Source organism: Eleutherodactylus coqui, chromosome 6 (genome assembly GCF_035609145.1).
Source record: "Eleutherodactylus coqui strain aEleCoq1 chromosome 6, aEleCoq1.hap1, whole genome shotgun sequence".
NCBI lineage: Eukaryota > Metazoa > Chordata > Amphibia > Anura > Eleutherodactylidae > Eleutherodactylus > Eleutherodactylus coqui.
In genome coordinates, this window is record NC_089842.1 from 142,075,869 (window position 1) to 142,102,888 (window position 27,020).

General features: G+C 46.3%; 2 protein-coding genes across 4 annotated transcripts; one reads left to right on the forward strand and one right to left on the reverse strand.

Moving 5' to 3' along the window:
* The first annotated feature begins 7,775 nt into the window (after nucleotides 1–7,775).
* Nucleotides 7,776–13,381, forward strand: NDUFA3 (NADH:ubiquinone oxidoreductase subunit A3). 3 transcript variants are annotated; one of them, XM_066607769.1, is made up of 4 exons: nucleotides 7,776–7,891; nucleotides 9,232–9,306; nucleotides 10,207–10,284; nucleotides 13,106–13,381. In XM_066607769.1, exons 1-4 carry the CDS (start codon nucleotides 7,876–7,878, stop codon nucleotides 13,195–13,197), a joined length of 261 nt encoding a protein of 86 aa, XP_066463866.1. In that variant the 5' UTR covers nucleotides 7,776–7,875; the 3' UTR covers nucleotides 13,198–13,381. The 3 variants fall into 3 exon arrangements, with proteins under 3 accessions (XP_066463866.1, XP_066463865.1, XP_066463867.1); XM_066607768.1 differs by having other exon boundaries at nucleotides 7,887–7,953; XM_066607770.1 differs by lacking the exon at nucleotides 7,776–7,891 and adding an exon at nucleotides 7,979–8,009.
* A 2,649-nt stretch (nucleotides 13,382–16,030) lies between these two features.
* On the reverse strand, nucleotides 16,031–26,952 carry TFPT (TCF3 fusion partner). The gene is made up of 6 exons (XM_066607771.1): nucleotides 26,864–26,952; nucleotides 23,259–23,508; nucleotides 21,410–21,480; nucleotides 20,418–20,487; nucleotides 17,894–18,136; nucleotides 16,031–16,559 (listed from the first exon to the last, which is right to left on the reverse strand). Exons 2-6 carry the CDS (start codon nucleotides 23,496–23,498, stop codon nucleotides 16,425–16,427), a joined length of 759 nt encoding a protein of 252 aa, XP_066463868.1. The 5' UTR covers nucleotides 23,499–23,508; nucleotides 26,864–26,952; the 3' UTR covers nucleotides 16,031–16,424.
* Nucleotides 26,953–27,020: the final 68 nt, after the last annotated feature.

A 27,020-nucleotide genomic window follows, 5' to 3' on the forward strand; every position in this document is an offset into this window, starting at 1 on the left:
TTTTCCTTCGCTCTCTCCCTCCTCCAATCACAGGCTCTCTCTCCCTGTCGCCTCAATGTCTCTCATCCAATCCCCGAGTCCTTCTCATCAGACAGACTGGCCAAAAAGGCTGGTTGCTGGGCAGATTATACCTAACCCTGTTACTAGGCAGATTAACCTATAGTTAACCATTTCAAGCCCTGGGTAAATGTTTGAACTACCCTAATATAGCGATAGCTCTGTGTAGGACCCTTCTGGGTCACTTCTCATCCATCTGCATGAGCCAATGGCCACATTTCTTGTGATCATTTATCGTTGCCTCCATTGTATTGTTTTTTTAATGTTGCGATGATATTATTTTGTGATCTTTTATTCTGAACATTGCATGTGACGGCTTTAATCAGCCTGTTTACTGTTCTTCCAGGTTTTATTTCCGTTATGTAATAAATAATCTAATGTTCTTTTGACCCTGGGCTTTCCCCCCAGCGGGGCTTCGTTACCACACATGGAGCCTTGCAGAGCTTGTACTGGCCACAAGCTGTGAACAAATGCATCAAAGCGATCCTGCGGACCAGCCGCTCTTGTTGAGGAGGAAATATCCTCGTGACATTGTGTGCCTAGGAAAAGCACAAAACTCGCTTCCGAAGTTATGCTTTTGGCACAGCAGCAGCAAAGTTTTATTGTGTAATGAGAATAATAGACTAAACCAGCGCCGAATCAGTCGTGGCGCTAAGATTAAGGCAGACATCAGTGTATATTAAAGTGCAACTTCCATTACATGAGGTTTTCCATGAAAGCAGCACCATAAACTATTTGGAATATAAACACTTGATAACCCTGTGGCGTTCTTTATTACAGATGTAAAAGTATTCACTGCACTTGCTGATACACATCAGCCCCCAAGTGGTGGCCACGGTCACTGCAGCACCACAAACTCTTCAACCATACACGTTTCTGCCACTGTAGTGGGGCACTATCCCTGCTGAAAGTTGCGGCACCGTTGTTATCTACACTGACCCCTAGATGGTGCTGCTGCACACGAGCGTAATTCACTGTGTGCTGCCCACATATGACAGTCATGCGGCATACAGCAATGACATTGCGTACTTGCTGCGGGCTGCCAATCGCCATGCACTATTTTGGCATGCATCCACACATATTTGCCAAGATAGAATATCCTGCAATCTTTATTGCGTGCCTATGTAGCGCAATATGTGGCAGATTGGTACAGAGTATTCCGTGCACAGAATAAGCTCTAGTAATACGTTAGTGTGAAGGAGCCCTAAGAGACTTTTCTGTAAAAAGACCAGCAGAGTAAAGAACAGGGGATGCCAGCCCCCTTAGATGACAAGCAGTGATATGGCTAGCTCCTCACTCACCCTTGGGGGCAGTAGCAGAAAAGAAGCCAACATATAAGCTGCGAATGGCGCAAGTGTCGGTGAAAGGAGCACGTGCCCATGTGAAAGGCAGCTTAGCCCTGCTGGTAGTTCCCTGGCAGAGCCCTGCTGCATAAGGGACCCCGAACAAAGTAAATTTTGTGACCAGCTCAGGGTCTGTTGAATCCACCCCTGAACAGTATATGGGATAGTGCACTTTGTTTTTTGGAAAGCGATTTTGGAAATGTTCCTAAAGATCGTAAAAGTGTTTCCTGCGCGTGCAATAGTGCGTGTATAAAGCTACAGATGTGGATTGTTTGGATGTTCTTTCCCTTTGTGTATTCCCAATTGCAATCAGTGGGGTAATCTACCATATACATATGCTGGAGCAGCAGTGGAAAGCATCTGAAAGAGAATGACTGTTGTTGGACCATGTCACTTGGCAGTTTGGTGCCCCTTTTCATGCACTTTTTTCTGCGTTTGAAATTGGATTTGCTGTGGATTTTGTGACAGATTTTGCCGCCATTCACAGAGCACAGGCAGCCGTTCCTAGATGAGCCGGGCAGATGCCGCTCCAGAGCAACGATCATTTTATGGTCTCCATGAAAGATCCGATCAGCAGTTTATCACTGCTCACTCTTTCATGCACAATAATTGTGTATACCGCTTGATGAAACCAGTGGTTTGCATGATAATCGTGCTGTATAAAAGGGATCTTAGTTTTATGGCTCCGCTTATCTTGATGATGCATCACTTCATGCACAGAGTCCGGATGTAATATGTCAATTATTGTGTGCTTCTCTCCGCTGATCATTTGCTACCTGCCTGATGATGGGGCCTCTGAGCGCTGAAAGTTTACAAATAACATTTTTCTGGTTAGCCGCACTATTTTTTTCTGTACAATAGAAATGTAAGAAATGGTGACATCTAGTGGTGAAATGTATCACAGCAGTATTCTGACCATCCCATACTACTCTATACTGCCCTACTGATATTCACCGAGACAGTGTATTTCTTTGATTGTATTAGAACTATTCACCAAAAAAAAATTAATTAAAGCGACTAACTTTATTGAATATCATTAAAAACCTAATTACTGGACAGACTGAAACATATATTTAAAGTGAGGAGGGGAATCGGTTAACAGATGGAAGCCAAATATTCTCACACCCCAAAACCCGTTTTCCGTGATCGTACTATCATCATGAGTACCACATATCAATCCAATCAATATAGGTATTGGTACAACACGTGGAGCAGCCCCTGACTGTAATTTTCAGTAGGATCACTAGATTGGGAAGGTAAATCCTTTTAGGTTTGTCTGAAAAATCCCACACCTATATTATACTCACGTTTGTGTGAATGTACAAGTGCTGGTTTTGTGGGGGTTTATACCATGACTTGTGCCACAAAAACTGCCACATTAGACCCAAAACATAATCCAGTATTTTGGGGTGCAAAAATTGGTAACCCCAAGTTGATGGGTTGTGCACAATATGGTCATACCACCAAATACTCTCTAATGGTGCATTCAGACGACCGCATATCGGCTGGGTTTTCACGCCCAGCCGATATACGGCATCTCTCTCTGTAGGGGGAGGAGGCTGGAAGAGCCGGGAGCAGTGTACTGAGCTCCCGCCCCCTCTCCACCCCCCTGCACTATTTTCAATGAAGAGAGGCAGAACAGGGGCGGAGCTAATTCCCCCCACTTAGCCTTGCCCCCACTCCGCCTCCTCTCATTACAAATAGTGCAGAGGGGCGGAGAGGGGGTGAAGAGGAGGCAGAGAGGGGCGGGAGCTCAGAGCACTGCTCCCGGCTCTTCCAGCCTCCTCCCCCCGGCGTAAATACCCGGCCGATAAACGGTCGTCTGAAGCCGCCCTAAAAAATAGAAAATGTAGCGATTTACAAAAGAAAGGATATATGAGGTATATATTGCCAGTCGTGATACACTGGAAACACTCTAAAGGATGAAATGGGCCCAACCCAGTCCTGGATACATGCAGATAAAATAAATATTAATCTACAGCCATAATATTACACCCACTGAAAAGTGTGGTAATGCAAAACACAGATAGCCTGCAGGGGGGCGAAGAACAGGCAGACTGACTGCAAATTACCTGGGACAGCTGTATGGGTGTGATTGGAGGCAGGGGCTTAACTATAGGGGATCTCTCCTCTCCATATAGCAGGCTTAGTTGGAGGCCCTGTTACAGTTTTTCGCACTGGGGCCCAGAAGTTTGAAGCTACGCTTCTGACTTAGGGCTGACACCCACTGGCGATACTTTCTTTCTTGCGCTGCGAAAGCATGTGAAAGCTCTCGCAGCGCAAGAAAGACGCCGAAATAAGACCGGCATATCGCCAGTGTTTTCAATGGAGAATGCCCTGGACTTCTGCCACAGCTGTCACAGCTGTGGCAGGAGTTTCCTTCATCCTCGTGGGGACCGTGGGGATGAAGGAAACCTCTGCCACAGCTGTGACAGCTGTGGCAGAAGTGCAACATGCTATCCCATTGCTTTCAATGGGATCGGCGCTGCTGCCGGTCTCATTGAAAGCAGTGGTTTGTAGCAACCCCTGCAGTATGATTTTCGCGGAAGGGCTCATGAATGAATAGCTAAGCACTATCTGTAATTGGCTGAGCGCTCAGCCAATAGCTAAGCACTAACTGCTCTTGGCTGAGCGCTCAGCCAATCAGCACAGCCCTTTCAGGAGGCAGGGTTTTTTAAATCCCTGCTGCTGAAAGTGCTGGACAGCAGTGTCGGGGAGCCAGCCGGAGGACGCGTCTGAGTGGCGGAGAGGTGAGTAAAGATTTTTTTTCTAAACAGTTAATGATGATTTTCAGGGAAGGGCTTATATTTCAAGCCCTTCCCAGATAATCATACTGCGGGGCTTGCCAGAAAGCACTGCTTTCAATGGGATCTTGAAAGCAATGGGATATTATTCTGCACTTCTGCCACAGCTGCTGCAGCTGGCCCCGTTGAAAACACTGGCGATGTTCCAGCGATTTACCAGCGTTTTTCTCGAACTGCGCTGCGAGACTTTTCACTTGCTCTCGCAGCGCAGTGGAGAAAAAAACACCAGTGGATGTCCACCCTTAAGGAGTTAAAACCTCCAGCCACACTGCTGTGGGGAGCTACTCCCTGAAAGTACAGAGAAGGAGGTGAGAGGGCTGCAACCCCGAGTTCAGTGCAGACCAAACAGTGAGAATATCATGAGTCTGACAGTGGAGGACGCCCCCTAGATTGACACCCTGGTTGGGTACGGTGTTTGGCCATTGCTATGTCATGTTGATATAGGTCTAAAAGCCTATGTGAGGCTAGCAGCCAAATGACGTGGATTCTGTTATGCAGTGCAAGTTTGTACTGGTGACTAACACAATAGTGCGAAGATTGTTACCTTTGTTATCTATTATTGCTGCCAAAATAAATGGACTACCTGAGTTTTACCACCAAATCTGGCATAGACCTGAGTTTCTGAGGTGTGGCCACCCATCTAGGTGGAGGAAAGATGGCGATCCTGAGTAGTGATTAATCCCCTATTGTCACACAAGTAAAGGAAATAACATTGATCATGGAAATGGCACCTGTTAAGCCGGCTGCACACGGCCTTGACGGGCTCCACCGCGGAATTCCGCGGCGGAGCCCGTCACGGCGCCCCCCAGAGACCCCCAAACTTACCTGCGGATCCGGTGTCCTCGCTTCCGCGTGACGCGCCGCAGCGACATGTGACACACTGGCCACGTCACATGACGCTCCGGCCGTAGGCGGGGAAGCGGTTTCACGCTATCTTCTGCTGTGCTACAGCGGAAGATAGCATGACGGACGGCTTCCATTGACTGCAATGGAAGCCGCCCGCGCGTACACCCGCAGCAAATAGAGCATGCCGCAGCTGAGGTCGGGTGATTTCACGGTGTGGCATTCCGCACCGTGAGCACTGAGCTATTAGGTTCAATAGAACCTAAAAGCTGTGGGCAACGCAGCGGATTTCCGCCGTGAATTATGCGGCGGAAATCCGTGCGTGGGAAGGAGCCCTTAGGGGGTGGGATATAGTAAGGACCAAGTACCTACAAGTTCCTGAAGTTGATGTGTTGGAAGCAGGAAAAATGGGTAAGGCTACATTCACATGGGTGGGTCCGATATAACACTTACCAACATACATCGTTCAAGGCAATGTGAACCATTTTTGATTCAAAAACGCCTTGCATCACACTTCTGTGAAATCATGATCCTCGGGAAAATAGGTAGTTTTGCCTATCTCGCCTTGCAAAAAATGGATAGAAAGTGATCAAAATGTTGCATGGATCAACAAATGATACTATTAAAAAGTGCAACTCCTCCTGCAAAAAAAAACCAACCCTTCACAGCACTGTTGACAAGAAAAGAAAAATGTTAGGGGTCTTGGAATGCAGCAATTAACAAAAAATACATTTTAAAAAAAAGTGTAACCCTCCCCTCCATTAATTTGGTATTTACATAATCATACTGATCTGCCTCTTTATACTGCATGGTGAATGCCATTAAAGATAAAAAAAAACACACAAGAATTGTAGTTTTCGTTCATCTTGCCTTTAGAAAACAACAGAATAAAAAGCAATCAAAATGTTGTGTTCTCCCAAAAAGTGGGTAAATGAAGACTAGAGCTTCTTCTGCAATAAAACAAGCCCTCATAGGAGCTCCGTGGATGGACAAATAAAAACGTTATGGCTCTTGGAATGCGGTCAAAGAGAAGCAACTCTTCAAAACAAATATTATATAGAGATGAGCGAACGTACTCGGTAAGGGCGATTTCGCAATCGAGCACCGCGATTTTCGAGTAGTTTACTACTCGGGTGAAAAGTACTCGGGTGCGCTGTGGGTGAGCGGGGGGTTGCAGAGGGGAGTGTGGGGGGGGGAGAGAGAGAGAGAGGGCTCCCCCCTGTTCCTCGCTGCTACCCCCCACTCCCCTCTGCAACCCCCCGCCCCACAGCGCATCCAAGTACTTTTCACCCGAGTAGTGAAGTACTCGAAAATCGCGGTGCTCGATTGCGAAATCGCCCTTACCGAGTACGTTCGCTCATCTCTAATATATGCACATATATATATATATATATATATATACACACACACACACACAAAAATAGTAAACTATAATAACCTGTGTAAGGCTGCATTCCCACGAACGTATGTCGGCTCGGTTTTCACACCGAGCCGATATACGTCGTCCTCATGAGAGGAGCTCCCGCCCCCTCTCTGCCTCCTCTCCGCCCCTCTGCACTATTTGCAATGAGGAGAGGCGGGACAGGGGCCGGGGCTAATTTGCAGCACTTAGCCCCACCCCCGCCCCGCCTCCTTTCATTGCAAATAGTGCAGAGGGGCGGAGAGGAGGCAGAGAGGGGGCGGGAGCTCAGTTCCTGCTCCTGGCTCTTCCATCCTCCCCCCCTCCAGAGAGATACAACGTATATCGGCTCGGCGTGAAAACCGAGCCAATATACGGTCGTCTGAATGCAGCCTAAACTTGATGTCGCTGGAATCGTGTAGAGAATAATATTATTTATTTTGCACACTATATGCTATAAAAATGAAATCCAAAAAACAAATGGCAGAGTTTTTCCACACCCCTGCCCCCCACTCTACCCCAAATCCCTCTTTAAAAAAAAATTATAAAAAAAATAAGTTATACATTATATGTACCCAAAAATAATGTCAATAAAAAAATACAACTTTTCCCGCAAAAAAAAAACCAAGCCCTCATACATCCGGCGGCCAAAAAATTAAAGTTACGGCTTCTGAAATAAGCCAATTAAATAAATTTAAAAATTAGTTGGTCATTAAGGCGCAAACACGCTTTGCTACTAAAGGGTTAAAATGACCTTCCCTGTATGTAAGATATAAATTGAGCAGCACAGCCAGCTTTCAAAAAAATTCCAGCTTTATTAATCCATAAAACAGCAGCCACGTTTCAGCCCCTTACGGAGTCTTTGTCAATTTCTATCTTACTTGCATGAACTTTATAGTCCTAGGAGTCAGGACTTTTCTGAGCTTTGCACATACCAGCCCCACCCCTCACCCCTATTGGTGGATTCCAGAGGAGGGCTGCTGCCTCTACCATTTGTTATTGGACCTTCCCTGCATTACCAGCCGCACACAGCTGTCCATCACTGCTAGGACCGCCCATTGTACTGTTCAGCCGTGGACTGCACAATTCCCACAACTGCTACTATTATGAGGACGGCGCCTCCTACAGACCTGTCTGATACATGTCTCTACAAACTACTGTCAGTACTGCCATATCTTAGGCTGCAGGGGAGGAATGTGACTTCCAGCCTTTCTGATAACGGCAGGCAGTTGCTACAGGGGTAACTTCGTAACACTACATGGTGGAAGCTCATGCACTCTGCAGGAGGAGGGCGCAGACTATTATAAGCGTTGGACCGCAGGCTGAGCTCAAACCGGAAGTGAAATGTCAGCTTCCGGCGCTCCACCGCGCACAAAACTACAGTTCCCGGCAGACATAGCGGCGCGGATTTCCACTTCCGGGGGGAAAGATGGCTGTGTTCTCAAGTAAGTGAGTCAAGGAGACTGATGTGATTGGTCGGTAATGGTCGTTGTAGTGCAGAGAGCAGGTACCGGCCGGGACTACTGTCTGTAGTAGGTCCCTCTGTCATGGTGCTGACACTAGGTGACATATATAGCATGTTCTGCACATGTATGGGTGTTTTTATGACTGTTGCAAGCTTAAAGGGGTATTCTAGGCATTTAACCCTTTGCAGCACTGATGACCTATGCTCGAGAGTCATCAGTACTCCAAGGGGTTAAGTGCCTATGATACTCCTTTAACCCTTAAAAGAGGGTCCAAGAAAATGTGAATTCTGCAGACCCCATATAGAAGAATAATATAAGTAAGGGTGCGTCATCGGCATCTAAACCACGTGCAGCTGAAACCGAACCTCCCTGCGGCCGATGGCTGGAGGATGGCCGGGAATATTGCCCTTTTACTAGCAAAATCCTCCAGCCAGTGAGTGGGGGTTATGGCTGCACACGGGTCATAGAGGGGGGTCCGTACCCGAGCGGTGGCCGAATAATTGTAACGTGATGATGTCCCAGCTTAGCACCCTAAGGCGGCTTGACGCGGGCGTAAACGTATTTGCGCATGCCCAAGTGCGTTTTTTTTGCACCCGCATCAGCATATTTTGCTGTACTTTTTGCCCCGCAAAACATATTCATTTGCGCAATAACATTTCTGCTAATATCGGCACCCATTTCTGCGTATTTTTTCTAATGGTAAATGCCCTCAGACTCTTTTCCATGTTTGTTGGCGACGTGCTGATATTCCACTAATATGCTGCCATCTTTGGCTCGGTGTCACTCCCAGAAGTCCCTGGAGGGAATTGTGTGCAAGCATAGCCACCGGGCCATTGATTTCTGTGGGGCAGGCATAGCTTGTGGATAGAAACATCCCTTAAGTTGTCCTTCGATATTTAAAGGGGTTTTCCTACATATTCGGTGGCAGTGGGGGATGCAGTGTATATATATAAGTAAACCCAGTACTCGCCCCGCAATGGTCCTGTGCCGCTGCTCGTGGTGCTGCGGTCTTCTGTTTACAAACCCTTCACGTCCTGTAAGCCTGCCGGGGTTTCTACATCGGAACCCCACGGGACATGCCGGAGTCTTCTCACCTGGTGATGCAGATGCCAGGCATTGGGTATATTTATTGTCTTTTTGGCGCAGGGGGAGGTCCTTGTTTTTCATGGCAGCAAATATGGGGAGTGTTTGCCGGTTTGTTGGTGAATCCCGTATAAGCCGGCGGCCTCATTGACAATTGCTGTAACGACTACTAATATTGCCGCAAATAGTCTTAATTGCCTCATCGTCTTATTTTCATCCTTTCTTGTTTACTACAGGAGTTGGTGCGTTCCTGAAAAATGCCTGGCAAAAAGAACCCGTCATAACGGCGTCTGCCGGCATTGGCATTCTGGGTAAGATTTCATGGTAACATAGCTGTGCTTTCTAGACCCTGCAGACGCTGACACCATCCAATCCCTACTGATCGTGTCAGACTGTCCAGGTGTCAATTTTTTTTCATACATTTCCAGGAGGAATAACAGAGGATTGGCACAATGTAGAATTAATGGGATATACAAGTATTTACTAAAGCAGACAAAGGGCCACTCCATAGAAAACATGTTTTTCCATCTCTGCCCGCCTCACCCGATTGCCTGTCATACTCTAAATGCCTCCTACTTATATTGCTGTCACTTCTGTGCAGCGCAGCCTCCTATCCCATGCTTATCTGACACCATTTTGATGTTTAGATTTCTTCCTATTTTCTCTTCCTCTGTGCTGTGCTTGATGCATCAGTACATCATTTCATGCAAGGTACAGCCTGTACCATCTCTGCCTGCTGGAAGGACGGTGGTGGTGTTCTTATTATTTTTATTATTACCATCTATATTCTCCTAAGTCCATAAGTATACAGTCAGGGAAGATGGTTATATAGCTGCAGGTATAGTAGCTGTACATGACTGATGGTAGCACAGCACGGGTAAGGTTATATAGGTAAAGTCCCCTAGTCAAGCACTGTGTCATGACTCACTCCTAGGGTGAGTGTTTTTGCAGGGTGGTTTGTCATTTTTTTTTACACATACCCCCCCCCCCCCCCAGCAAGCATACTCATGTTACTGATCTCGGAAGGCTGAGCCGGCTACATGAACCATGTGGGGATTGAACCTTCAGGTCATGAGCGAGAGCTTAGTACTGCTGCCTTAACCCTCTGCACCACACGAGGCCCACCATAGACACTTTGTTAGAATTGTCGCTCACTAAATGCTATTAGACAAATGTTTAATCTAAACTGTGTATCTTTGTTCTTTTTCTAGCGTTTTTAGTTCCTATTTTCAGCCCTTATACAAAATACACCTCCATGTACAATGAAGTTATTCCATACAACTACCCAGGTGAGCATGTTTGTACCGGCGCCAGTTCTGGGAACTGATGGGCAGTGTTAAAGGGACACTAAGGGCTCCTGTCCACAGGCAAATTTTCACTGCGTTGCTATGGAAGCGCAGCCCCCCGTCCACAGGTGGAGAATCATTGCGACTCTCCGCTCGCGGACGGCAATTCGCAGCATGCTGCGATCTGCCACGATTCTCCGCGGTGAGCCTATCTGTCAGATAGGCTCACCACGGAGATCCGTCTGCTGGCCGCTGTTCCCGGACGGTGGTTCTCGTGGCGGAGATTCACCACGGGACTTTGCAACGCCCGTGGACAGGCAGCCGAAGCCTACAATGAAAGTCTCGTACAAACCTGCCTGAAGCTCTGTAAATGTGTCGGCTGTATGCTGGAATCACTTATCTTAAGCTGCCACTAGGCTGTATTTACACAGGCCAGTGCGATATCTGCCCCAGAAACTCAGACTGATATCACACTTGTAGATCAAATTTTATTTTTTTTCCTCTTTTTCCTGCGATTGTGATAAGTTTTACTACACGTGCGATTTTATTTATTTTTTCTCGTGCATTAAAATCACATGTTGTTTTAATAGTAAAAATAGAAAAATCACATCTCACTCACATGAACTATGCGAGCGTGATTTTATTTTTATTTTTTTGCTCCCATGTGACTAATGGGCGATTCCTGAACGGAATTGCCCAAAAATAGGACATGCTGTGATTTTTCTATCTCTGGCTATCGGTCTGAGGGTGGACACCCAACTAGCGATATTTTATTCCTGCGATGCGACAGCGATGATTATAAAACCAATGATTTTTAATGGTTTCATACTCCTTTGCGATTTTTCAGTACAGCTTTGCATCGCAGAGAAGAAATCTGCTCAGTGTTTTCAATGGGGCCGGCAGCAGCAGCGCTAGCCCCTTTGAAAACACAGGGAGTATATCACAGACTTATGCCACAGCCAATGAATGGCTAAGTGCTGCCTGTAATTGGCTGAGCACTCAGCCAGTCAGCACAGCCCTTTCAGGAGGCAGGGATTTTTAAATCCCCGCCTGCTGAAAGAGCCTGACAGCAGTGCAGGGGAGCCAGCCAGAGGCAAAAGCTGTGGCAGAAGTCTGTGATATACTCCCTATGCTTTCAATGGGACTAGCGCTGCTGCTGCTGCCGGCCCCATTGAAAGCATTTCGCGATACCGCAGCATTTTTTCTGTGGGGCGAGTGTTTTCACTCGCCCTTGCAGCGCAAGAAAAAAAAACGCTAGTAGGTGTCCACCCTGAGAGAGAGATGGCTTATGTAACTACTCCTACTGAAATTAATGTGGTGTTTTCAGTTCCGGCCATATCACTATCGCACAGAACTCTCTCGTGAAATTCGCCCGTGTAAATACAGCTTCAAGGCAACATTCACATGTAACCATGAAATTCGCAACAGATTTCATGGTGAGGTTTGCTGCAGCTCTGTGTCAAAATCCATGCAATGATACAGATTTTGGTGTGTGTGTTTTAATCTCTATGGATTTTTCACTGTGGAAAATCCGCACCAATTCCACGACATGTGACTATATTATAAAGCAGCATTTTTATTTAAAAGAACTGCTGGGAAGTGCAAAAACTACATTTCCCACAATGCCCCATTGGCACTTACTGATGAGTGCACGTTCATGACTACAAACTGTGTCATCATTACAGAATTTTGCGGCACTGAACATGCCTGACCAGTAAAGCAATGGAGCATACAGGTCATAGCTACTAGAAACCAATGCAGAACTAATTAAAGGCGGAGAGGGAGGGGGGGGGGGGGCACAGGTGAAGGAACATTTCTGCAGCTTTGTAAAACAAATGATAACATGTCGTTTTTCAATATAATGTTTTCTTCTTATGAAGAATAAAACTTTAATTTTGAATCGCCGGAATACCCCTTAACGCTGCAGGGCATACATGTATGTCCTGCAGCTTTGGAGTATGTATGAAGGAAGATCGTAGGTGTTTCTTAAAGCTGGCACCTGCCTGCTGCAGCCCCGACAAGCCACACTGCTCAGCAGAGCTGTTAACCCTTTAAATGGCGCAGTCAATCCTAACAGTGGCATTTAAATGGTCCAACCTATGTTTGGGGGTCCCACTGCACCCCGCGATAAGATTGCAGGTTGCTGTGCGGTTGCCATGGCAGCCGGAATGCTTATGAAAGCCATGCCTGTCAGAAGCTATGGCATTGCATCATAGTGCCGGAGCAATCAAAGCATCCATCGCATGTTCTTGTTTCCTCTGGGGACTAAAAAAAAAAAAGTTAAAATAAGTTTTAAAAAGTTTTACTAATTATTAAAATAAGTTTTTTAAAAAACAAACCTTTTGCCATATTTATAATTTAAGAATCTAAATAATAAAACAAGAAACAAGACGCACCAAAAGATGGTGGAATTTCATTCCCCCCCCCCTCCCCTCCCCCCCCTTTCAGACCACTTAACATTTTTAAAAAGTTGTTTAGTACATTATATGGCACATTAAACGGTATTATTGAGAAATACAAAAAACAAGCTCCCAGGCATGTACGTCAATGGATAAATAAGAGTTACGATTTTTTAAAAGAGGGGGAAGTAAAAACTGAAAATGTGGGGTAGGGGTCGCCTCCCTAAGGGGTTAAAAGAAAACTCACTGCAAGAAAGCAGGATCCAGCAGTGGGGGGGTTTATGACATAGGTTCCATGGTGTTCCATAACAAGATTTTTAGACTAGAGGCATCGAGGATAAAGAGTCAAACACGCCACTTTCAGACACGTATATGTTTTGAGCTGTTTAATTGACAAATCTAAATGAATGTTTTTTTGCTATCAGTTCCAGTTCGAGATGATGGAAACATGCCGGATATCCCCAGCCATCCCGGTGATAAAGTTGGGCCAAACTTGGATTGGCTGAAGAAATTGTAACTAAAGCCCCACTGTCAGTTTGTGTCCTATCCTGTATGGACTGGTCAGGTGTTGTACTGCAGATGTAGGACTACATTATTCTTCTGGCAAGGTGATGGGAGAAGGATGGCTGTGATATAAGGTTCTTTCAGAACGACCTTGTGGTATCATCTTGTTGACAATAAAGTGTACTTTCCCTACACAATGGGCTCTTCATTTCTCTCCATTATGCGCTAGTTCTTGCAGTGTCACTTTCCTAAGTGCACGGATCGGCAGTTATGGGGGGAAGTAGCAGCCGCTGCAGGGAGAATGTAGCCTAATGCGCTGGTTATTTAAATAAATGGCCATCCATGTAATGCATGGATGTATCAAATCTGCCAGTAAGTGTGACCAACCCCTCAGACTTGGAAGAATGGCTGCTGAATATATTTGTACAAGATCACTGTTCGCGGTAAAAAGAGCCCGCCATGAGGAGACCATCTCCACCATGTCCTATCCTCATCATACGCCTTCATTTTAAAAACCGAGGCATCATATTACACATAGCATGTGAGATGAAAGATATCCTGGTAATTATTGGTAATAAATCTGGTGACTGGTCAGCCACCGAAGTGTGACAATGTTGTGGTGGCATTCCTGTGATATCCTTGTGTATGCAGCCAAACATTATCCTGATGGAAAATGCCATGAGGAACACATGTGGCTGCAGGATGTCCTGAACATATCGCTGAGCTGTCATTGTCCCCCGTACCACTAATAGGGGTGACCGACTGGTGTATGTGATAGCCCCCCAGACCATCACACCAACAGTAGGGGCAGTGTGCCATCCCACAGCAAAGGCAGGATTGAGGTGCTCACCCATAAGTCTGCAGGTATAAACACGGCTGTCATCCGTGTTCAAACAGAATCTGGATTCATCGCTGAAGACAGCCTGGTTCCACTCCGTAGTAGTCCGGTTAAATTGTTCACACCACTGCACACAGGCGGTGGCGGTGGTGCGTGGGTGTCAAAGACAGTACATGTAATGGATGCCATAAGACTAAATGTCCTTCAGCCAAGTGCCTGGAAATGGTTCAGACAGACACAATGGTGGCACCTGTCTCTGGATGATTAACAACAAAACAGTTGTTGCGGCTCGTGCTTGTTAGACTATCAGACGATCCTCTCTACTGGTGATCTGTCGAAGGTGTCCTGAGCCCGGCCAGCTTGTGTTTGTGCCCTCCTACAACCACTGGTCCGTCCCAACAGCTCCTAAAGGCCCTTTTAGACACGATTTTCGCTCAAAGCCATCTTTTAAGCGATAATCGTTGTGTCTAACTGCACTGACATCGTGCAGTTTTCGTTAAGCCGTTGCTGATCTTTCAGAATGTTGAAAGATCAGTTATCAGGAATCCACAGTGGAATACTATTGTTCCAGCTGTATGCTCCTCCCTGAAGACAGGCGGGTTATGAAGAACACAGCTGTGTTCTTCATCCCCTGCCCTGAGCGCTTGGTTGTATAAAAGCCAGGTGCTCCAAGCAGGGAACAGCTGGATGCAAAACACAAGTGGTCTTGCTTGTCTTCTGCATCCCCCCGCTCAGAGCGCAAGGTGATCGCTCAACGTTTGAGCGATCGCCTTGCGCAAAAAAGCACACAAAGATTATTGCTCAAAAATCGCTCAAGCGATAATAGTTTTTTCTAAACCAGCCTTAAAGGGGTTGTCCCGCGGCAGCAAGTGGGTCTATACACTTCTGTATGGCCATATTAATGCACTTTGTAATGTACATTGTGCATTAATTATGAGCCATACAGAAGTTATCAAAAGTTTTATACTTACCTGCTCCGTTGCTGGCGTCCTCGTCTCCATGGTGCCGACTTATTTTCGGCCTCCGATGGCCAAATTAGCCGCGCTTGCGCAGTCCGGGTCTTCTGCTGTCTTCTATGGGGCCGCTCGTGCAGAATGCCGGCTCCGTGTAGCTCCGCCCCGTCACGTGCTGATTCCAGCCAATCAGGAGGCTGGAATCAGCAATGGACCGCACAGAAGAGCTGCGGTCCACGGAGGGAGCGGACCCCGGCGGCCATCTTCAGCAGGTGAGTATGAAGACGCCGGACCGCCGGGATTCAGGTAAGCGCTGTGCGGTTTGTTTTTTTAACCCCTGCATCGGGGTTGTCTCGCGCCGAACGGGGGTGGGGGGGTTAAAAAAAAAAAAAAAACCCGTTTCGGCGCGGGACAACCCCTTTAACAGAGTCTGGTCAGAACAGCCCAGGTCGTAGGTAATTTGTCAATGCGACCTTAGAATGCTTCCCAATGGGTAAACGTCACACGCTGTGCAATACTGTGCCAGCCCCATTAAAAACAAAGGCCAATGTGAGGCAGTCCCAGCGAACGGCCAAAGATAGGACGTGCTGTAAGTTTTACCTGCGACACAGGCCAAAAAACCCAAAACATTCCTGTATATGTTATGTAGAAGAGACTTCTAGCATCTACCACTGCAATGGAAACTTTCTACAACAAATCTGTAGTAGTTTTGACTATCGCTGTGGATTCTTAATCCGGGGCATGCCTATTGATGCTGTAGCTTTCAACCCTTGAAATACAGAAGTTAAAATCTGCAGCAGGTCCACAACAAAAACCACGTCATGTTGGTGTGGATAGTCCCCCTCCGGAAAGCCTGAAGTGGATACAGTCCACATGAAGCCACCCTTAAGAAGACCTCTATGGGTGCAGACAACATTGTAAGAAAATCCTCAGCTATGCTCCCCTCGTAGATTCATGGGACTCCTTCAAACTTCAATGACAAAATAATAAGTAATATAACTTTGAAATGCTCTTCAAACAGAAACACCTATAGAACACACAGCAGCATTGCACAGTTACACAACAGTAAACCTTTTCAATATATTTTAAGCAAAACACCACGAGTATAAAATACGGACTTGTACTTCACTGGTATAACATAGAAATGAGGCCTGGACAGATAAAGGCTCCAAATAATAGGTAACCTCCCTGTATGAGGAGGGTGAAATGGTTTAGACTTGACAAGACCCTAAGTTATTGGGAATCACCAAAAACGCCTTATGTAAGGTAAGACTGATGTTACAATAGTGCTTCCTCTTATAGATATCTGGGCTGATGCATCGCCACGAGTTTCACGGAAGCCATTGATGTTTCTAGAAAGGAGTGTTATTTCATACACCACCATTATATTAGTCTATAAATTGGGAATGTCGATGGGCATAGCTGCAGTAATCGCATGTGCTTCATGTATCAATCAAAGTCAGGGCATGGTCCAGGGCTGGAGAACTTCGTGTACTGCAGAATCTTGTCGCGGGGGCTCAGAGGACGCCAACTAAGATTAAGTTCCTCATCTCCGTCACATAAATAATCCTCTTCGATCTTAACCTGCAATAAAGCAATATGTATATGAGCAATGTAGAAAGGATGTACAGACTCAAGGGGTTAGGCTAACTTCACACAGGTGAGTGCGATATAGAGCCGTGAATCCCCGCCATGTGAAGTCCCCAAGAATGCAAGGTAGTTTCATGTCAAAAAACAGCCACACACCACTTTGGGGATGAAGGGAATCCCCCTGCCAGAGCGGAGGATTGTGGTGTTTCTCCCATTGTTTTCAATGGGAGACCTCACATCGCATGCACCGATCACGTGGTGCGCTGCTGCTGCCAGCCCCACTGCTAAAAATGGGTGCTGCGATGCTAGATCACACAGCTAGATAGCATTGCGGTGCCATGCAGTAAAACATCGTCATGTATATGACCCTATTCAAAAGAATGGGGCTCATATTTGTGTGTCTCGCACAATTTTAATGCTCATGTGAAGGCAGCCTTAGACATGTTATATGTCAGATTAGCAGGTTGATACTAGAAGCTGCGGCTTCAGGATCCCAATAGGTGTATCACTATGTAATCAAGAGTTTGTCTAAAGAAGAGGTCAAACCAACCTTGAAATATGTGTCTCTTATCTACATTCCATAATCGGACATGACATTTACCTACGTCTATACCACATTCATCAATTTACTAGGTATTGGCAGTGCGCTTGAATACCCTGGCATGGTTTTTGCCTTCTACTTCACCGTAGCAGTGGATGCTCATGCAAAATGTCTTCATTGAGATAAATGGAAGCCATATCTCATCCCATGCAACCACATTGAAATGGAGATGGGACATAATGGTTTTGAGCCTGGGTGAAGGTTGCAGCTGCCAGAACTCTACCAATACATGTCAATTGACATAGGTTTTAAAAGGGGTTTTCCAGACTTTGACATTACATGGTGCATGATAAGGACAGGCCATAAATATCAAATTGGTGGGCTAGGGCACCTGGCACCTCCACTGATCAAATGAGGAGAACATGGCATCCCAGGAAGCATCAGATCCCCTTTAATTTGTGACAGGCACAGCTCTGAAAATTTTGCAGTGACTGTCTGGTACTGAAGCTCAGGCCCATTCACTTGAATAGAACCAAGCTGCAATCACAACATAATGTAGACAGCTGTGACTGCTAAACAATAAAGGGGAAGCAACACTCCTCGGAGCATCACTGCCCCTTCAGTCAGTGGAACTTTTGGATAGGCTATCAATATCAGATTGGAGAGCGTCAGACCCTTGGTACCCCAACTGATCTGATAAAGATAGACCATTAATATCAAAGTTCCAGAGAGACCCTTTAATTATTACAAAAGCTCTGTTTAGCTTATGGTGGCTGCATTGCCTTACCTGTGCTAGAAGTGGTTCTGATGGAAGAAGAGATGGGCTTATCTTTTTTCCATGGTCTTTCTCCTCTTTGAACTTTTTTCTCTTTTTGGCTGGTGGCCCTTCTACAAGAGATTGGCTTTCTGGACTAGAAGGGTCTAAGCCGAGGGCAGTTCCTGTTAGACACCTTGATATGTCCTCATTTTCTGGGGGTTCATTTTCAGAGTTTGCTGGGGTCGGTGTATTACATGCTTGGGTGCCTTCATCCTGTAAAAAATAAAATACAGTCAAACCTCTAGTTTCGTTGTCTTTTACTTTCCTCGGTTTCCAGTTTTGCCGACTTGACAAGTGCCCAGCAGCCTGCACGGAGGTCCGGGGAGCGGCCCCCGGGACACAGACTGCACCTGTAAGGTGAGTATTGATTTTATTTTTTATCTTAGATAGTGTAGCTAGGACATTTAGCATTGCCAAAAATGCAGTACTAAGTTGTGCTGCGTTTTCAGCAGCGCTGAAACTGCTGCCCATTCATTTCAGTGGGCAACACAGGGTTGAAAACAGCCAAAGATAGAACATGCATCGCTGTCGAAGCACAGCGTTGGAAATGCTGCGCTTTGATGCGTGTGTGAGCAGCCCCATTGAAATGAATGGGAGCGTTCTACAGCGTTTATCGTAGCGGTGAAAAAGCAGCGCTAAACGCTGTACAAAAATGGAAATAATTGCCTCGGGTTTCATTGGTTTCAAGTTTGGCCGATTGCTTTCGGATGGATTACCAACAAAACTAGAGGTTTGACTGTAATCTAATTTTAAAGAATGATATACATAAACGTTTTTGATTTTAATTAAATACAAATGGACACCTAATTATTCAAGTATTATTGAGAGGTCATATTAAACTTCATCCCTACATTCCACAAACTAAGCTGTCATAGGATAGGGAGCTAAGTAAAAGGTACCTCTGCATGCGACAAGTGCCCAACAGCCTTCCCAACGACTATTGGTCCTGTGCTTTCATGCAAATTATAGTCATTCAGTGAATGGAAGTGGTCTCTTCCAACCACCCACTTCCATTCATATGGAACAGGCAGTCAGTCAAAGACTGAAGGACCTCTGTTTACACTGAGCAGGAAGTCATTTCAACGAGCTGGCTTTGTGTACACAGTATGACTATTACTAAAAAACAAAAACACGCGGTTTCCAGCAATTATTTGAGCGATAATCGCCCCAAGTAAAAGGTCCCTAATGAGAAGATTGCTTAAAGGGGTTGTCCCGCGCCGAAACGGGGGGTTTTTTTTTTCAATAGCCCCCCCTGTTCGGCGCGAGACAAACCCGATGCAGGGGTTAAAAAAGAAAACCGGACAGTGCTTACCTGAATCCCCGCGCTCCGGTGACTTCTTACTTACCTGGTGAAGATGGCCGCTGGGATCTTCACCCTCGGTGGACCGCAGGGCTTCTGTGCGGTCCATTGCCGATTCCAGCCTCCTGATTGGCTGGAATCGGCACGTGACGGGGCGGAGCTACGAGGAGCCGCTCTCCGGCACGAGCGGCCCCATTCAGAAAAGAAGAAGACCGGACTGCGCAAGCGCGTCTAATCGGGCGATTAGACGCTGAAAATTAGACGGCACCATGGAGACGAGGATGCTAGCAACGGAACAGGTAAGTGAATAACTTCTGATAACTTCTGTATGGCTCATAATTAATGCACAATGTACATTACAAAGTGCATTAATATGGCCATACAGAAGTGCTTACCCCCACTTTGTTTCGCGGGACAACCCCTTTAAGGCCTGCTCCTGGAAAGCATCCGCTCCATCCATCTTTATCTTGTACAGGGCATCTATTGACATCAAGATCCCTCGCAAATTACAGCCAATCACTAGAGATCCTAGCGACCGACTTCCATCTGACCAGGGTATCATCAGGGGACTCCTTACAAAAAATAATTTGTCCAACAACCATAGGCCTCCTTCACACGACCCTATGCGTTTTTACATTGGCCTGTACGCACTGTATAAAGCGCATGAATGAAAATTTGACGCGATCGAGTCCCGATCTTCATTCACGTATTTCATGCTCCTCACACGGGGCGCTGCGTGAAAAAATAATATGCAAGCAACAAAGAAAATGCTCGGAATGACCAATAATGCTTCAATAGAGCTGGCGGTCTTCTTTTCCCAGCGTTGTACGCAGGGTAATTCCCTGCCCCTCCCTTTTTTTCTGCTGCCATAGCAGTCTATGGGAACTTGCTGCATATCATGTCAAAAGATAGGGCAAGACCTCTCTTTTCACACGTCATAAAACTGGCGACCGAAAACGATTGCGTAGGTGCTATTTTTTATTTTTCCCAGGGAGATTATTTCATGCGGTAAAAAAAAAAAAATTGTTCGCCTGAATGAACCCATTGGAATCCAATGCTTCGTATGGTCATGTTTTTGAGTGATTTTTTTATGTAGCGAAATCCCTGCATAAATATGGTCATCTGAATAAGCCATAAGGGGTCCCAAAAATCGAGTCTTTAATTCTTTTCTTTTTTTTTTAGACTAGATTTTACCTCCAGTAAGAAGGTTAGGTGGCTCTTTCTGTATTCATCTCCGTAAGAGTCCAAGATTTTCATCAGGCATCTAAAAGAAATAGTAGGCATTAGATAATCAGATGTGTGCAATCTGGTACTTCACCTACATGACCAAACGATCACATACTTGGTGTGTAATCACCACCACTTAAATGGGCAAAATGATCATGCCACTCTACAGTAGAAATACAGTAATTCAGCACCCTTGGGAAAAGTCTTATAGACCAATGGATGCCATGGAAAGACTAACCCAGGCCAACTGTGTGCCGGAAGTAAATCTCCATTGATTGCCATGTTACCCAACACTTTCCCAGTGCTCCTATGTTGGATCCGTCAGCCAATTTACATGCTAGTACGACTGTATTCTCGCCCATTACTGAATTATAGGGAATTTCAGACAGGACGACTGTTGGGCAAACGATGCCAGACACTCATCCCGCACATACTAGCTTCTGTGCTGCTGCACAGGAGCTAGTATCGTGCAGCACAGGAGCTAGTATCGTTAGCTCACAGTGGGGCAGCTGGAGGAGATTTCTCTCCTCTCGCTTCCCTGCCCCTCTCCATTGACTTAACATAGCGGCTGTTTAGTACTGAACGGCTGCAATTTACACGGAACGATCAGCTCATCGTCCATCGTTTACGCAGCATAAGCGATGGACAATGAGCTGATCGCTCATCATTCAGTGTAAATAGCGGCCGTTCAGTTCTGAACGGCCGCTATGTTAAGTCAATGGAGAGGGGCGGGAGAGCGCGAGGAGTGAAATCTCCTCTAGCCTTCCCGCCCCCCTGCTGGCCGCTCTGTGAGTGAGCCAGCACTACTAGCTCCCGTGCAGGAGCATGGGAGAGAGGACACACAGGGACGAGTGTCGAGGATAATTTGCCTGACATTTGTCCCACCTTAAAGGGCATCACATTAGAGGTATCTTACATTGTGCTCGGACAATTCATCACAGAGGAGGTAAGTTACCAACCTTCTTTCTTGTTTTAGCCTTCGAGTTATCTTTTGAACTTGGTGAAGTCTGTTTAGTATTCTCTCATTGACCTGAAAAGGAAAAAAAAAAAAAAAAAAAACTTGCATCTTACTATTGTTGGAGTACTTCTTTAAATTTAAAATCGGTAATAAGGCTACCAGGATCGGAGTTCTCTTCTGTCCAAATTAATTAATAATGATCACTGGAGAAAGAACAAGAGACATTAACTGTGTAAAGTGACCACTGTGCTCTTTCTAAGGAGCCTAGCCCATTGAGCTTTATTTATTATGTAAAGCAGAAGAAAGTACAGTGTCCATTCACAGTGGGCCAACACCCTAAGTTACATCTTATTGCTGTAAAGTAACAAATCCTACAAAAGTCTAAGGCCTCCTTCCCACGGACGGATTTCCGCTGCGTTGCCCGCAGCTATTAGGTTCTATTGAACCTAATAGCTCAATGCTTACGGTGCGGAATTCCACAGCGGAATTCCGCACCGTAAAATCTCCCGTCCTCACCCGCGGCATGCTCTATTTGCCGCGGGTGTACGCGCGGACGGCTTCCATTGAAGTCAATGGAAGCCGTCCGTTCACGCCATCTTCCGCTGTAGCACAGCGGAAGATAGCGTGAAATCGCCTCTCTGCCTACCGCCGGCGCGTCATATGACACGGCTGGCCACGTCATGCGACGCGGTGGGCGTGTCATGTGACGTGGCCGGCGTGTCACATGACGCTGCTGCGCGTCACGCCGAAGTGTCATGCAGGAGCGAGAATGCCGGATCCGCAGGTAAGTTTAGGGTCTCTGGGGGGGGCGCCATGACGGGCTCCGCCGCGGAATTCACGCGGCGGAGCCCGTCACGGCCGTGTGCAGCCGGCCTAACATTGCATTTTTTGCAGCGTTACCGCTGCATTTTCAGCACAGCGCTAAATGCTGTCAAACGCTACCACTCATTTTCAAGCGCTGTCTGTTCTATTTTTATGCGTTTTAAAACGCAATGCTTTGCGAAATGAAATGAATATGGCGCGTTTTCAGCGCTGCTGAATGTGGTTACCATGTTTTTTCAGTTCTGGCATTATCAGCTTGCTTGGCTGCGCTTATATCTGTGCTGAAGACGCTGAAGTTGTGTTAACCCATGGATGACAAGTGTAACAATCACCTTAATACTTTCACACTATCTAAACGGATGACTGTTTGGTCAATAGATACGAGAAGCTTTATCTACGAAATTCTAATACACTTATATAGTTCTACCCATGAGCTAGTGCCATGATTGCAACCATTGTGAATATACTAAAAGGGTTTTAATATTGATGGCCTATCCTTAGCAAAGGCCATCAATATAAGACTGGTGAGCAGCCAACAACCGGCACCCCCACCAATCAGCAGATGCAAGGAGCCAAGGCATCCAGCTGACCGCATTGCTTATCAGGCACAGCCACTACAAAATCTATGGATGGCATCTTCAATCAGCTAATCAACTGGGATGTCAGGAGACAGATGCCCACCAATCGCATGTTGCTGATGTACTCTATTCTATTCCTCAGAAGACCTCTGCATGCTATCAGTGAATGGAAATATTTCTTGCTGGCAGAAAACCAATCCTGAAAATCTAACGCTTACGCAGGTTTGGGAGCCAGATTGGATCAGAACTGTTTTTCAGATACCAGACTAAGGCAGTTTTCACACAGACGAGAAAATAGTGTGAGATTTGTGCGCTGCGAGTCATATGCATGAGCAATTTTTTTCCCCCACATTGCGATGTGGAAAACAAATTGCGGCATGTCCCATCATTGGGCACTCGCCTCATTGGGACACACAGATGATGGCAGCCATAGTCTCGCCATGTACAGACCTGTTCAATTTCTTTGCAGCGGCGATTCAAGGTTAGAAACTTTTTCTTGTTGAGTTCTCTCGTGCGCTGTTGAGCCTCCTCTTCCTCCTCATCTTGGATGTTATCGCCACTTAGGCCGCCGTCTACAAACTCAACCTCTGTTTCCAATTCACTTTCTAAAATGTTACCACCGAACAGAGGTGGAAGAGCGAGTTCAGATCCAGGCGGGACAGAGAACTCTTCAAAGTTTACAGCAGCCATGGGGGAACCTCTAGGACATAAAAAAGACATCTAAAAGTTATACAATATGAAGTCTCTTATGACCTACAAGCCAGCAGGGGGGTTACGTGGCTTTTAATAAAAACTGCCATCACCTAGATTTTTTTTACTAATTAAAACCAGATAGCGACACACATTCCATTTTTCTAATCTGTTTATATTTCCCGATTGTAGAATTTTTAAATTCTATTGCTTGTATATGACTATGGAGGCAGTTAACAGCATTTAGAATTTTGATTTACAGCAGTCTCATGGGTTGTACAAAGAGAGGGAGGAGATAAGCCGCGATTACCACCAGAGATGAGCGAGCACGCTCGGATAAGTCAGTTACTCAATCGAGCATCGCTCTTCTCGAGGAACTGCATTCTTGACCGAGCAGGCTCGAGGGGGGCGGCACAGGGAGAGAGAGACAGAGAGATAGAGAGAGATCGGACAAGAATGCAGTTACTCGAGAAGAGCGATGCTCGCTCGAGTAACTGACTTATCCGAGCGTGCTCGCTCATCTCTAATTACACCTATTGTGGATCCTGCGATAGAGATTATATTTTTTTTTTTTAAGTGTGAAAACTGCAGGATTTCAGAATTTTTTTAATCACCCCAAAAAAAAAAAAATCTTTAAAAATATATTTAACATCAAAACTTGATTTATGCAATAGGTCATTTTCTGATCACTCATTCCCTTAAGAGTAGACAAAGTTTAAAACAAATAGGATTCTGCGCGGATATACCTATATTATCAGAATAGCTTCCTTTATAAGCAGGACGACACGGGGGCCCCTAGCCTGTCATGGCTGTCACATATCAGGTGTCCGTTGCTGCAAGCTCCAGGGAATACAACTTCATCTCAGTCACTTTTCTTGGTTACTTTGTAGTGTTGGCCAAAACATGATTGTAGCGTGGGCAATACAGGGAATAATCACGTGGTCTCCAGCAGCTTCTATTATGGTGCCGGCATAGATAATCACAGTACAGCACTGGTGTAGGTCACTGTATGGCAGTATGTGGCTACTGTATGGAGTTGCTGTATTGCTTTTGGTTTGCGTTTAACCGCCATTTCGAGCGATGTTTTTGAACACATTGTACAGCAGTTTTTAACGCACCCCATAATTGTGATGGGTGATGAAGTCCATTAAAAAAACAAAAGCTCACAAAAGCTCTAAAATAGAGCAGATGGCCACATTCGAGCGCTAGTCTGTGAAGCCCCATTAAAATCAATGGAGGCGTTATGCCGCAATTAGTGAGGCGTTTGAAACGCCGCGGTAAGAAGCGGCCTGTGTGAGAGCGGCCTAAGGGTATGGTCAACGGTGGAAAATTGGCTGTATATTTGCTCTGGATTGTGCATCAAATCTGTGGCAAATCCACGAAGACTCCAGATAAAAAGCGGAAGTGATTTCCGGCCACGGATCCTGCATGCGGATTTGCTCAATGAAAAGGGGTACATCCAGATCTGGTGTAGGAAATGCGCAGCCCCAGTAGAAAGCCACTGTTCTTAGAGGAGGAATCTACATGGAAAAAACCAACGTGGACTCCGCCTGTCCAACATGGACTGTCTCAGGGCTCCTTCACATATCAGGATTTTGTAAGTCAAAACCAGGAGGGGAGCGTACAGAGCGAAGTATAACAGGAAGATCTGCTTTTCTTCTGTATTTTGGACCCGCTGCTGGTTTTGGCGTAGTGAATATGTAGCTACAGCTCGGAGTGGATTGCCAGAATACGATTTTAATTACTGGTTTCTATAGCACCTCCATGCTCTCAGCACTCTACAGAGGGACCACTGACTATTTGGGGTTCACAATCTAAATTGCAAACTCAAGTGCCCCTCTCTTTCCCGATACAACATTTGCCCCGGGCAGTAGAGTAATATTACCGACTGCCCTTCTTGTTCTTCTGCCACTTCTTTTGGCCGCTCTTCTGTCCTCCAAGATGGCTGCAGCGGCTCTCTGACCACCTGATGAACGCTGCGCACTGTAGTCGGAGACGCTTCCCGCTGCTTCTGGATTGGCCAGCGCTGGTCGATCAGAGAGCAGCATGTAGTGTCTGAAGGCCCATTTACATGTGACGATTGTCACTCAAACAAATGAAGCTGCATGGTAATTGTTACTTTTCGGTTGTCACTCAGTTTCAGCCTGCATAATTATCACCGCCGGCGCGCTCACTTCTCGTTACGTGTAAACGCTCCCCGCTCAGTGTGTAACGTAGAAGGTGAAGCACTGAATGAGAAGTGAGTGATTCTCAGGCCTCATGCACACGGGCGGATATTTGCTGTAGAATCCGGAGTGGGCGTTTCGCTCTGGATTTCGCAGCTATCAGCCTCCATAGCATGCCATGGTAAAACGATCCTTCATGTCCACGAGCGGAAACCAACTGCGGTTTCCATTCGCAGATATGAAATCGCAGCATGCTCAGTTTTGTTGCGGTTCCCGCACTTCAATGGCAGTCTTTTGGTCCGCGGCCCGTCCGCAAATTCCATGGGAAAGCAGGAGTTTGAAAGAAAAAAAAAAAAAAAGGTACTGCGCATGTGTGTCGGCCAGCACTTCCACAGTACAGAAAAACGAAGACCCGGACAGGTAAGTAGGGTCCTCGGAACCTGACCTGCCAGTAAACATGAAGCCGTAGTGATGACTGTCTGCCTAAACATTCCGCACAAACAGCTAGCGGTGCAGTCACCCGTTCGTGCGCTCGTTTAGACAAGAATCGTCCCATGTAAAGGGGGCATTGGACTACGGATGCACTACCAACGCATAGTGACCGTAGTCAGAGAAGCCCTGCCGCCATCTTGGGAGACTGAGAAGGGCTCTGGGAACTGTTTAGAGAACAAGGCAGGCAGCAGTCTTGGGGCAAGTTTCGTCCAGTCGCTTTAACCCTTTATGTTTTTAATTAAAGTGGTGTTCCAGGCATTTACTATGGACAACACACCCTAAGGATAGATCATCAATAGTTGATTGGTGAGGGTTGGTCGCTCGGGACCCCTGCTGATCGACGGATGGTCCGGCCGGGATCGGAGCCGGATGTCTGCAGTGGTGGTTAGGACAGAAGTGTAACAGTCACCCTCGCTCCCACTGATGCTTTGTCCTCTTCTGTTACATTATAACCCTAAGTGAAGCTGGAAGAGACCAGTATGGTCTCCATTACCACTAGATCTCCTGCATGGACACTTGCAGGCAGAGCTGCCAGTCAGGGGGCTGGGAAAGCTGGGTGATAACAGATCCCCTTGTCATTCTTTATAAGTCCCATTCATAGCTACAATACAGACCCGCCACATATCACACCCTGCATGATAGGGCAGCACATTCCTCCACACTAGCACAGACACTGCAAGCACATGCCGCCGTTGTCTCCGCACATACCTGATCACATTTCTCTCCCTGCATTCCCTGTACAACAGGATATAAACTCCACGGCGGCAGCCATATAAAGTTTTGTTATTCAAAAGAGAGAGGAGAAGAAAAAAAAAAGCACTGTACTATATTGGCCAATTAAAACCGTAAACGCCAGTGACGCACG

Coding starts and splice junctions, on each gene's coding strand:
- TFPT (XM_066607771.1), bottom strand. CDS start 23,498: ATGGCTGCTGTAAACTTTGAAGAGTTCTCTGTCCCGCCTGGATCTGAA. Junction 21,481..23,258: donor GCTGCAAAGAAATTGAACAG/GTCTGTACATGG, acceptor TTTCCTTTTCAG/GTCAATGAGAGAATACTAAA. Junction 20,488..21,409: donor AGGCTAAAACAAGAAAGAAG/GTTGGTAACTTA, acceptor TATTTCTTTTAG/ATGCCTGATGAAAATCTTGG.
- NDUFA3 (XM_066607768.1), top strand. CDS start 7,929: ATGGTCGTTGTAGTGCAGAGAGCAG. Junction 7,954..9,231: donor CGTTGTAGTGCAGAGAGCAG/GTACCGGCCGGG, acceptor TGTTTACTACAG/GAGTTGGTGCGTTCCTGAAA. Junction 9,307..10,206: donor TGCCGGCATTGGCATTCTGG/GTAAGATTTCAT, acceptor TTCTTTTTCTAG/CGTTTTTAGTTCCTATTTTC.